At 37.5% G+C, this 13,597-nt stretch overlaps 1 protein-coding gene across 1 annotated transcript in view; it reads right to left on the reverse strand.

The window, feature by feature from the left end:
• LOC128666878 (cytochrome P450 2G1) overlaps window positions 1-13,597 on the reverse strand; it is a 55,620-nt gene that overhangs the window by 13,596 nt on the left and 28,427 nt on the right. The window contains exons 3-5 of the mRNA XM_053721682.1: window positions 10,367-10,516; window positions 7,003-7,163; window positions 4,234-4,410 (exon numbers count right to left, since the gene is read on the reverse strand). Of these exons, the coding sequence (XP_053577657.1) occupies window positions 4,234-4,410; window positions 7,003-7,163; window positions 10,367-10,516 (488 nt within the window). The remainder of the gene's footprint in view (window positions 1-4,233; window positions 4,411-7,002; window positions 7,164-10,366; window positions 10,517-13,597) is intronic.

The following is a 13,597-nucleotide window of genomic DNA, read 5'->3' on the forward strand; positions in this document are numbered from 1 at the left end:
GTAAGTATTTATTTTTAAATAGAAATAATTTAATAATAGTAATTTTTAGTTATATTTATTTAAATAATATTTAAGTTAGGGGGTGTTAGGGTTAGACTTAGGTTTAGGGGTTAATAAATTTAATATAGTGGCGGCGGTGTAGGGGGGGCAGTATAGGGGTTAATAAATGTAATGTAGGTGGCGGGGGGCTCCGGGAGTGGCGGTTTAGGGGTTAAACAATTTATTTAGTTGTGGCGGGGTCCGGGATCCACAGGATAGGGGTTAATAAATTTATGTAGGTGGCGGCGGTATAGGGGGCAGTAGATTAGGGGTTAATAGGTACAATGTAAGGGGCGGCGGGGTCCGGGAGTGGCAGTTTAGGGGTTAATATATTTATCATAGTTGCGGCGGGGTCCAGGAGCGGCGGTTTAGGGGTTAATATATGTATTATAGTTGCGGCAGGGTCCAGGAGCGTCGGTTTAGGGGTTTATATATTTATTATAGTTGTGGCGGGTCTGGGAGCGGTGGTTAAGGGGTTAAAAACTTTATTATAGCTGGTGGGGGGAGGGGGCTCCAGGAGCGGCGGTTTAGGGGGCATAACAGTATAGTATAGTGTGAGTGCTTAGTGACAGGGTTATCAATAAAGCTGGGAAAAAGCCGAAGAGCAGCAAGATCGATGACTGATAAATAACACAGTCCGCTGTGTACTTGGTTCTTTTTGACAGCTTTATTGATAAATTTGGCGAACGTATTCAGGTCTGCGGCAGCGAGGTTAGGCGAACTTAGGCGGGTGTATTGGGGCCTGCGAATGTAGGTATATACGGAGCTTAATAACTAGAGGCCCTTGAGTCTATGGACTCCATTACAAGTGATTGTAAATCCTGGAGTTTCAAAAAACGCTAGGATTTACCATCAATAACAATAAATAGGACTTTCAGTCATGACTTTATAAAAAAGTGTGGTAAACTTACCCTTTCTGTGCCATGGCCTCCTCACTAAACTCAGCGGTACAGCACTCTTTTTTCAATGAGGTGACGTTTCCACCTCAAAACCTATAGCCGTGCTAGTCATATGGCACTGTTCTGTATGCTAGCATGGCTATTAGCTTAGAGGTGGAAATGTCACCAGACTCACCACAGAGTGCTGTGCTGTGGGCGCCCGGAGCCGCTGAGTTTAGCAAGAAGGCCTCAACACATTCTGAAGTAATCGATTCCAGACTAGTCATCAGAAGCCATCGTTAAATATGCCCACAGGCCAAAATATTTAAATCAGATTACTTTAGAGTGATTCACTGGCGGTTCATGCTTGTGAAGTTATCAGTACGGTAAATCTGCTAATCATTTTAAAGTCATGTGCATCAAACACAACATAATTACATTAAGATAAAGAGTTACACTCATATATGCACTATCTGATAAGAAATATTCATGTAAATATTAATTCAAAAAAATATTATAAGGGTTAAAAGGCATATAGATATATGACAAGGTATTATACAATATACGATAAGTGTGAAACTCTGAGCAGCACATCCTCACAACATAATCTATTCCAATTACAAATTTCAAACAAATACATGCAGGTAATTCCTAGATACACTTTTCCAATTCTCCAATGTTAAGTCTATTGGGCATATTTATCAAGCTTCGTATATCGCCGTAAAGAGAAGTTATGAAGCAGTGGTCCTGCTCTGAGGCCGCGGACAGAAATCAACCCGATAGAATAAGATCGGTTTGATTAACACCCCCTGCTAGCGGCCGATTTGCCGCGAATCTGCAGGGGCGGTTTTGCACCAGCAGTTCACAAGAACTGCTTGTGCAATGATAAATGCTGACAGCATATGCTGTCGGCATTTATCGATGTGCAGCGGACATGATTCGCTATATCGGATCATGTCCACTCGCGCCATAGTAAATAGGCCCCTATGGCATTTTCAAATCATACCTCTGTTTTTTCAAACTCAAATATCTCCAAAACTACTAAACCTAATCACTTCAAATTTCCAGTTTTTAAGTAATTTCAGCAAAATATGTTATTCCACTCCAAAGATATGAGCATTTGAATTTTCTTCATTCTCTTACTATCTTTATTTAAAAAGCAGGAATATGATGCATAGGAGCCGGCCCATTTTTGGGTGAGAACCTGGGTTATGCTTGCTTATTGGTGGCTAAATGCAAGCGACCAATGTCACTAATAAGCAAGCGCTATCCATGGTGCTGACCCTAAAATGGGCTGGCAGTTAAGATTTACATTCCTGTTTTTTAAATAAAGATAGCATGAGAAAGAAGAAAAATTGATAATAGTAGTAAATTAGAAAGTTGCTTAAAATGTCATGCTCTATCTGAATCATGAAAGAAAAAAAAAATGTGGGTTGAGTATCCTTTTAAAGGGAATACTAATCCCAATTTTTCTCTTATGATTCGGGTTTAGTGTCCCTTTAAACTATGGTTCCCATAATACATATTTATAACAATAAATCACACTAGCTTATTCTACAGCACTGCTGCATTTCTACCAACCTTTAAATATTCTGAAATAATAATTCAAGTACTGTTTGTATTTTGTTAATGTTAGTAAAGTGCTGTTGAGTCTATAATTAACACTTGAGGGTTTTGCATTCAAAAGTAGCAATTCTGTGGACAGTCAACACAGTAGATTTGCATAATCAACAAATGCAAGATAACAAGACAATGCAACAGCCATCAGCCAATCACAAATGCATACACGTACCATGTGACAGCCATCAGCCATTTACAAATGCATACACACTAATTCTTGCACATGCTCAGTAGGAACTGGTGACTCAAAAAGTTTAAATATAAAAAGACGGTGCACATTTAGCTAATGGAAGTAAATTGGAAAGTTGTTTAAAATGGCATGCCCTATCTGAATAATGAAAGTATAATTTTGATTGAGTGTCCCTTTAAATTGTAGATTCTACTTAACCAACCCCTTTTCCAGATATTTTTGTTTTATAATATACTATCCCAATAGTCAGAGTCCAAGATCAACATCCAAAATGGCCTTAAAAATAAATATGGCAGCAGTCAATGGAGAGGGCGCCATTATGAGTTTTGTGGAAGCAGGACACTTTTCCCTCTTCATCCCTTTTCTTCACACAAAAAAGAAAGTAAATGAAAAATTATATTTTACTGCTGTGTTGGTAAAACCACAGTTTTGTACCAGCACAGTCAAGTCAAAGTATGTATCTTGCTTATTGCAAGAAGTAAACTGCACTGAGACTACACATGCCTCCTGTCATCATTCAGTTGGTGACTATGGCTGAGCACTGGGGTCACAGAAGGGGGGCTTGGGCAACCACCCCATTAGCATAATGGCTAAGCCTGTGGGGCTGTACATGTTGACACTGCCATCATAAAATAATAGGCAGTGTCACTGACAAGTGCAGGCAAGGGGACCCGAATTATCAAGCTCCGCATGGAGCTTGATTCCCCTGTTTCCGCGCGAGCCTTTAGGTTTGCCGGAAACAGAAGATATGAAGCAGCTGTCTAAAGACTACTGCTCCATAACTTGTCCGCCTGCTCCAAGGCTGCGGACTATGCTGTCTGCATTTATTGATGTGTGGCGGACATGATACGCTACATTGTATCATGTCCGCTCGCACTTTTATAAATTGGCCCCAAAGAGCAAGGCTAAGACAGACTCACCTTGCCCAAGAACTTCAGGACTTCAGGAGGAATATTATAAGTATTTTGCCCAGTAAACTAGTTTGATTTTAAGAAAGTAGGGGGGGGGGGGAATGACCCCAAATACTTTTTTTCTTCAAATTTGTAAAGAAATGAAAACATTTTCATGAGACACTAAAAGTATCATGGGTCTTAAGCACTGTACTGTGCCCAATGCATCATCCCTGGCCCAGGGGGTAAATGCCCTATCTAGTTCCAATAAGCAGGACTACTAAACATTTGTCAATGTCAAATCTTCTAATATTGTCCAGTGCTGAACTTGGGAGGCTTTGACTGAGTAGAGGAGACCTGTGGACAAAGTTCTGGGTGTTCTGTGTTTGTCTAGGGGTTAAGGTGCTGTGGGATTGTGGGTATGTAAGTTCTAGTCTCACTTCAAGAAACCAGGACATTTATAAGCCAGCGGATTGGACAGTGTGGTAATGTTCAGGATGGTTATTAGCCCCTCCTTACCCATGACCCATATTTGTACTTTATAGAAAAATATAATCTATTGTAACTTATCTAAGACATATTTCCGAATAGTGTATCTAAACATCACTTTTATCACCTGTTGCATTTTAATGATAAAACAATCAATGAAGTTTCTTGGCGAACTTGGGTCCAATGTTTCTTGGTTCCTCTTGACTCTATCGGACACAAATTCTAGCAAATCGCTTAAAATTTTATGTAGTTTCTGGTGAGGTCCTGGTAGGCGGTACATGATGCTTGGAAACAAATCCTGAAGCTTTAAAAAAAAAAAATAAAAAAAAATGTAAATGTTCACATTTAAGTCAAAGGGAACCGTAGACAAAGATTGTAAAATAAAATGTTTTATTATAAATAAATAAAAATGTGCATTATTTATTTATTTCATTTCCTTTTCCAATTCTGAGAACAGAAAGTGCACAAGCCTAACCCTGCCACATATCTGCCTATAATTGGCTTCAGTAAAGATGATAAAATATGGAACCTCAAAACAAGCAATGGAGATTTGGTAACACAATCACAGTGTTTACTTGTGTCTACTCTAGTAACAATACTCAGTTTATCCTGATATGTTGCTGTCTAAAGAAAATGTTTTCCTCTGTGAAAAGCACAATTGGGCTAAAAGAAACTACTCCCAGGTGGTAACTCGCCATAGAACTAGCCACTGAGCTGTTGTTAGTTCCTAGCAGATTGCTTTTCTTTCTGTATTTGTATTATGACCCTGGGGAAAGTCTCCCTTAGAGTGATGGGGGAAACCAGACATTGACTCCTTGTTATGGCTGCACCTCACTGACAAGGCCCAAAGGAGGCCGAAACGTTCATCTAGGGTTTGCTTTTCCCTTGTTCAGAGGAGAATTGCCTGGTATTTCGGGACTGGACTGACCTTGTTAGATGGGATCAGACTGATTGACTTCAGGAAAGTTTTCCTCTGTGAAAAGCACAATTGGGCTAAAAGAAGCTACTTTCAGGTGATAACCGAGCCATAGAACAAGACACTGAGCTATTGTTCGTTCCTGGCAGATTGCTTTTCTTTATGTTTGTATTTAAATTATGACCCTGGGGAAGGTCTCTTTATGGGTGATGGGGTAAAATAGACGTGGACTCCTTGGCCAATGTGCTTAGGGGTTTATGGCTGTACCTCACTGACGAGGCCCAAAGGAGGTCGAAACATTCATCTGGGGTCAGACTGATTGACTTCAGGAAAGCACAATTGGGGTAAATTAGGCTACTCCCAGGTTGTAACTGGGCCATAGAACAAGCCACTGAGCTGTTGTTCATTCCTGGCAGACTGTTTCTCTTTCTGTATGTAAAACATTTGTGTTGCATGCAGTGATTAACTGTTAATATATACTATGTATATATTTAACATCAATTTATGTCCCTTTAAAGAACCATCAAATACAGGGGAATTGCATAATCAACAAATAGCACAATAGAAATAAAATGCAATAACACAGTCTGAATTCAAATAAGTATTGGACTAAGAACCAATTGCTGGTTTGAAACGTTGTTGCTGTTGCTGTATTATAGACCCTATATTAGTGAATAAAGGTTTTTTACTTATTATTTGGAGGCTGGAAATCCTTTTAAATCCAAATACTCACTAAGTCCAGCTCTGGGTATGAAAAGCTCTAAAAATTACAGCACAGACAAAACAGTATCTCCTTGAGCCTCCTTAAAAAAACTGTGTTCAATGAAATGTGAAAATGTACATCAGAGATGAAGAGGGGGCGGAACATCCAACTGACACGGACAGACAGCATTTTGGTGAACTGTTATCAATTGATTGTAATCTCATCACTATTTTGTAATCTCTTTGTCACCTTTGCCTGAGTCCATGGTTTAGACCCTGATTGGCATTATTTCCTTGTTGATTTTAAAATGTTAACTCTTATGTAATAAATTGCTTTTAACAAGAAGACATCCTGTTTGGACTGTGCAGTGATTTATAGAGTCTTTGATTTTCAGAGCTGGTCTTATATACAGTTTAACACTATGGGGCCGATTTATGTAGCTGCCAATACTGCTGTGTCTGGGTGAGCCTTCAGGCTTGCCGGAATCATAAGTTAGGAAGCAGCAGTCTTAAAACCACTGCTCCTTAACTCATGTGCCACCTCTGATCAGATATTATCGGGATGATCGACACCCCCTGGTTGGCCGCGAATGTGCAGGGTGTGGCATGCTTGTGCAATGATTAATGCCGAAAGCGTATGCTGTTGGCATTATCGATGTGGGGCGGACATTATCTGATACAGCGGATCATGTCCACCCGCACATTAAAGGGACACTGAATCCAATTTTTTTCTTTCATGATTCAGATAGAGCATGCATTTTTAAGCAACTTTCTAATTTACTCCTAATATCAATTTTTCTTCATTCTCTTGCTTTGTTTATTTGAAAAATAAGGCATCTAAGCTAAGAAACTAGCCAATTTTTCATTGTTCTTTAGTGCTGTCCAATTAGCAAGGACAACCCAGGTTGCGAACCAAAAATGGGCCGGCTTCTAAACGTACATTCTTGCCTTTCAAATAAAGATAGCAAGAGAATGAATACAAATTGATAACAGGAGTAAATTAGAAAGTTGCTTAAAATTGCATGCTCTATCTGAATCATGAAAGAAAAAAATTTGGGTTCAGTGTACCTTTAATAAATCGACTCCTAAGAGAATGGTGTACTCTTCTCTTTGTTTTATTTGAGGAACTCCTGAAAGCTGACTTATAACGATTCAATTGGATACATATGAGAAACTATTACCTATAAGTATCCATTTTTCCTCCACCATCTTTTCACAAAGTGGAAAAATTTTATTCACATAGTTGACACAATATATCCAGGTATGAACACTTTTTACCTGTCCCCAAGCTGAGTTCATTATTTGTACGTTTTCATTAAACAGATTAAGAAGTTTCAACATCTGTACATCCTCATATTCATATCTATTTCCAAAGACCATAGAGCAGATGACATTGGTAACAGCTTGAGTGAGAATGTTTCTGGGATCAAGAGGAGCTTCTGGAAGTAAAATGGGAACAATATGATTAGTCAAGCCCAACAAAACAAATCACACAAATGGTGCCTCTCTTAAAGGGTTATAAAAGTGCAACAAGAAAATGTGTTAAAGGGACACTAAACGCAATTTTTTTTTCTTTAATGATTCAGATAGAGCATGCGATTTTAAGCAACTTTCTCATTTACTCCTATTATCATTTTTCCTCGTTCTCTTGCTATCTTTATTTAAAAAGCAGGAATGTTAAGCTTAAGGGCCGGCCCATTTCTGGTTAAGAGCTACCAATAAGCAAGCGCTATCCAGGGTGCTGAACCTAAAATGGGCTGACTCCTTAGCTTCAAATCCCTGCTTTTTAAATAAAGATAGCAATAGTAGGAGTAAGTTAGAAAGTTGCTTAAAATGGCATGCTCTATCTGAATCATGAAAGAAAAAATGTGGGTTTAGTGTCCCTTTAACCTCGTCATACACATCTGGTGAGCCAATGACAATATAGTATGTAGCCACCAATAGACGGCTGTCTCCTAGTAGTGTTTCGTTGCTCCTGAGCCTACCTAAGTATGCCTTGCAACAAAGTATTCTAAATCTTACTTGGTTGACATATAAACCTACCAGTTACAGAGCTACCATTGTTGCAGAAGGTGCACTGGCACCAAGGTCAAAGTGCTGGTAGGGTCCATAGTAGCCAGTCTTTACAAAGGCATGTGCAGAATAAGTACAATCCTAATGCAAAGGAGCTTTTTATTAGTACAGATACACTAATAATTATAGAGAGCAGCATGTATACTACTGCTTACCTTTGAGGGGCCCAAAAACAATTTTGCAACAAAGGCCCTCTGTTGAGTAGTAGGTCGTCTACTGAAACCTTCACAATTCTCAATACCTGGTGTCTCAGTTTTGGCACAACCTATTTCATATTAATATATGTTACTGTTTAAATATTGGCTTTGCTATCCTAAAAATGTATGTGGGGGTATCTATTTTTGTAAACAATAAAGATGTTACCCCCTTACTGCTCCTCACTTTTTCCTTCTCCATATTTAAAATGCATTGAGGCATATGAGGCATTATACATGTAACACTCATGGAGTTTAAAAAAAAATTCTAATATTTAAAGGCATATAAAACCCCACTTCAAATAGTGCATGTTATTTGTAACGACTTTGTAATTTACTTCTACTATCGACTTTTCTTTGTTCTCCTTTTATCTTCTATTGAAAAGCAGGAAAGTATGCTTAGGAGAAGAAATATATATAAACCCAAAAAGGAATATAGGATAGGGGCGCTATCAGAGTATGCAAAGTAACAGAATATATACAGAGACAAAGATATTCACAATTCTAGCTGAGTATAATGTGGTCTCAGAATGGAGTATCACCTATATATATACATGCATACAAAAAATCCAGGTATCAGACCTGTACAAGCAAAATTGTCCCAATGAACAAATTAGAGTCCAATGAGTCCCCAATAATTAGAGGGGTGTAAGGCAGCTCTCCTCGAAGTATAAGGCCATCCACAACGAGTTTAATCTATAAAGAGACAGAGAAGGTGCCACATAGCATAATTCTGTGTGATAGATCAGGAAAAATATTGTGACTCTGATACACTCACGTGTTAAAAAGCACCAAGATGTGGTGCAGGCTGGGAGGACCGGAACCTCAGAGTTGTCCGGTAAAACTCTCCTCTCAGGCTTAGACTCCCAGGAACCAATTGGTAATCACCAGAAAGACTGTGATACTTGGATGTCAAAAGAGCACTATTTCACCTCCAGCAGTTAGAGGGTTGCTCCAGACAGGGATATCCAAAAGAGGCAATGTAGCAAGTTGTATGAATAAAAGTGTTTATTATAAAACATTAAAAACACAGCAACGTGTTTCTCAGTATCAAGTACTGTTTCCTCAGGCTGAATAAAACTATACTAAACTTGCTACTTAATATACCCTAAAGTGACCAATAATAATGACTGTTTGGCAAACATGCCCTGATTTCTCTTAATTGATCACATGATTCACAGATGGTTACAAATAACATTAATGACAATTCTAAGATGATAGTAATAGAACTAATTTGATCATACAAACAGACATCATATGCAACAACAATACATGATTGTACATTTGCTTAAAATTGATACATAAAATATAAAACCAAATAAATATTATAACAATCGATATATTATTTTGAACGACAGTGATACCGTGCAGTTGCAGCCAACATTACCCAATCGATCTGTATCAAATCCATTCCCTTCCTCAATTTACTTTTAATCCGATCATAATACATGCTATAGCGACAACCACATCAGTTAGCAGCATGTTCGTACACACTAAAAAAAACGCGATCTGAATAGACCTCATTGTTAGTATACCATTGTTTTAAGAATATATGTATGTGTAATATTTAGCTTTCAGGCTATCTATTTGTGTTGTTATAAAGCTGTTTGTATGGGATATCGGCGGTGCGTATACACTACGAATTAGCCAATCATTAACAACTGAGTGACGTGTCAATTTCTAATAGGTATATATCGTCAGTGGATACACACTTGCGATCTCCCATTAGTAACACTAGGATTGACGTCTCAGGTATCTATAGGAGGTCTGAGTGTGACGTATTGTAAAGTTCTACACCTCTATTATATCTGTTCGTAATAGAATTGGAGTTAGTTCAAAAAGACGATTACAATGGCAGTGTTCAGTGTACTCATAAGTGAAGTGGGTGTTGGCTGTAAGAGCCCATAGGAAGTGCAAGTGTACGATATCTGACTATACACACAATATCAAACATATCCTTAACAATATCATTAATACCAGATGTCTTTCCATTAGCTATAATACATCTATGCACTGCTTATTAAAACCATCAACCCTAAGTGTGTATATCAGAATTTTCATCGAATAATAATGATATGTGGTCAATGTGCGACAAAATAAAATTAAAATTAAATGTGATGATATAATACAGAAGTGCAATATAATTTGATGTCTCGTGTTTATTTAATAAATACAAATGAATTAATTAAGAGACTATTTTATAAAGAACTATAAAAATTTATAAATATAAATTTTTATAGTTCTTTATAAAATAGTCTCTTAATTAAAAATGGCAACCCTACTAGGGAATGAAAGGAAGTATGCGGATCACAAACTGAAAACAACATTAAGGAGATAAGGAAAATACTGCTAAATGCAGTTAACCCAGTATGTACCGTTATGAGACTTGAGTTCCTCAACCAAGTATTTTGCCTCTTCTTGAATCCGCTCCTCGATACTTCTCTTTCCCATTCCAAAGTTCCTGAGCGTTGTAATAGAGAAACGCCGCATTTGCTTCCAACGTTCTCCATTGCTGAAAACCAGACCTAGAATATTAAGGATTTAAGGTGTCTTTACAAATTGCAAAAATATTATTTCATTGTCATTACTTTATTAACCCAAATTCCAAAAACGTTTCTGTCATAATTACAATAGAGAATACAATTTAACTGCTGAGCCAACCTATGTTTAGCTGCTGTGCAGTTTTTAGATGCTGTTCACATTTAGATACATATTTATGTAGCTCCGATATACTATTACATATACATACAGTAATATCAGGTGTACACCATATACAGTGCACAGCTAGTACTGTTACATACAGTAATATCAGGTGTACACAATATACTGTGCACAGCTAGTACTATTAAATACAGTGATGTCAGATGTACACAATATACTGTGCAGAGCTAGTACTATTACATACAGCGATATCAGATGTACACAATATACTGTGCACAGCTAGTACTATTACATAAAGTAATATCAGATGTACACAATATACTGTGCACAGCTAGTACTATTACATACAGTGATGTCAGGTGTACACAATATACAGTGCAGAGCTAGTACTATTACATACAGTGATGTCAGGTATACACATTATACTGTGCACAGCTAGTACTATTACATACAGTGATGTCAGGTGTACACAATATACAGTGCACAGCTGGTACTGTTACATACAGTGATGTCAGGTGTACACAATATACTGTACACAGCTAGTACTATTACATACAGTGATGTCAGATGTACACATTATACTGTACACAGCTAGTACTATTACATACAGTGATGTCAGGTATACACATTATACTGTGCACAGCTAGTACTGTTACATACAGTGATGTCAGGTGTATACAATTTACTGTGCACAGCTAGTACTATTACATACAGTGATGTAAGGTGTATACAATATACTGTGCACAGCTAGTACTATTACATACAGTGATGTCAGGTGTACACATTATACTGTGCACAGCTATTACTATTATATACAGTGATGTCAGGTGTATACAATATACTGTGCACAGCTAGTACTATTACATACAGTGATGTCAGGTGTATACAATATACTGTGCACAGCTAGTACTATTACATAAGGTGATGTCAGGTGTACACAATATAATGTGCACAGCTAGTACTATTACATACAGTTATGTCAGGTATACACAATATACTGTGCACAGCTAGTACTATTACATATAGTGATATCAGGTGTACACAATATACTGTGCACATCTAGTACTATTACATATAGTGATGTCAGGTGTACACAATATACTGTGCAGAGCTAGTACTATTACATAAAGTGATGTCAGGTGTACACATTATACTGTGCACAGCTAGTACTATTACATACAGTGATGTCAGGTGTATACAATATACTGTGCACAGCTAGTACTATTACATAAGGCGATGTCAGGTGTACACAATATACTGTGCACAGCTAGTAGTATTACATACAGTGATGTCAGGCATACACAATATACTGTGCACAGCTAGTACTATTACATATAGTGATATCAGATGTACACAATATATTGTGCAAATCTAGTACTATTACATACAGTGATGTCAGATGTACACAATATACTGTGCACAGCTAGTACTATTACATACAGTAATATCAGATGTACACAATATACTGTGCACAGCTAGTACTATTACATAGAGTGATGTCAAATGTACAAAATATACAGTGCACAGCTAGTACTATTACATAAAGTGATGTCAGGTGTACACAAAATACAGTGCAGAGCAAGTACTATTACATACAGTGATGTCAGGTGTATACAATATACTGTGCACAGCTAGTACTATTACATAGAGTGATGTCAGGTATACACATTATACTGTGCACAGCTAGTACTATTACATACAGTGATGTCAGTTGTACACAATATACTGTGCACAGCGAGTACTATTACATACAGTGATGTCAGGTGTACACAATATACAGTGCAGAGCTAGTACTATTACATACAGTGATGTCAGCTGTACACAATATACAGTGCACAGCTAGTACTATTACATACAGTGATGTCAGGTATAAACAATATACAGTGCAAAGCTGGTACTGTTACATACAGTGATGTCAGGTATACACATTATACTGTGCACAGCTAGTACCATTTCAAACAGTAATATCAGGTATACACATTATACTGTGCACAGCTAGTACTATTACATACAGTGATGTCAGGTGTACACAGTATACAGTGCAGAGCTAGTACTATTACATACAGTGATGTCAGGTGTACACAATATACTGTGCACAACTAGTACTATTACATACAGTGATGTCAGGTGTACACAATATACAGTGCAGAGCTAGTACTATTACATACAGTGATGTCAGCTGTACACAATATACCGTGCACAGCTAGTACTATTACATACACTTATGTCAGGTGTATACAATATACTGTGCACAGCTAGTACTCTTACATACAGTGATGTCAGGTGTACATAATATACTGTGCACAGCTAGTACTGTTACATACAGTGATGTCAGGTGTACACAATATACTGTGCACTGCTAGTACTATTACATACAGTGATGTCAGGTTTATACAATATACAGTGCACAGTTAGTATTATTACATACAGTGATGTCAGGTTTACACAATATACTGTGCATATCTAGTACTATTACATACAATGATGTCAGGTGTACACAATATACTGTGCACAGCTAGTACTATTACATACAGTTATGTCAGGTATACACAATATACTGTGCATAGCTAGTACTATTACATACAGTGATGTCAGGTGTACACAATATACTGTGCATAGCTAGTACTATCACATACAGTGATGTCAGATGTACACAATATACTGTGCACAGCTAGTACTATTACATACAGTGATATCAAGTGTACACAATATACTGTGCACAGCTAGTACTATTACATACAGTGATGTCTGGTGTATACAATATACTGTGCACAGCTAGTACTGTTACTTAGAGTGATGTCAGGTGTACACAATATATTGTGCACAGCTAGTACTGTTACATACAGTAATATCAGGTGTACACAATATACTGTGCACCGCTAGTACTATTACATACAGTGATGTCAGGTGTATACAATATACTGTGCACAGCTAGTACTATTACA

The sequence above is a fragment of the Bombina bombina genome, chromosome 7, assembly GCF_027579735.1.
Source record: "Bombina bombina isolate aBomBom1 chromosome 7, aBomBom1.pri, whole genome shotgun sequence".
In the NCBI taxonomy this organism is placed as follows: domain Eukaryota; kingdom Metazoa; phylum Chordata; class Amphibia; order Anura; family Bombinatoridae; genus Bombina; species Bombina bombina.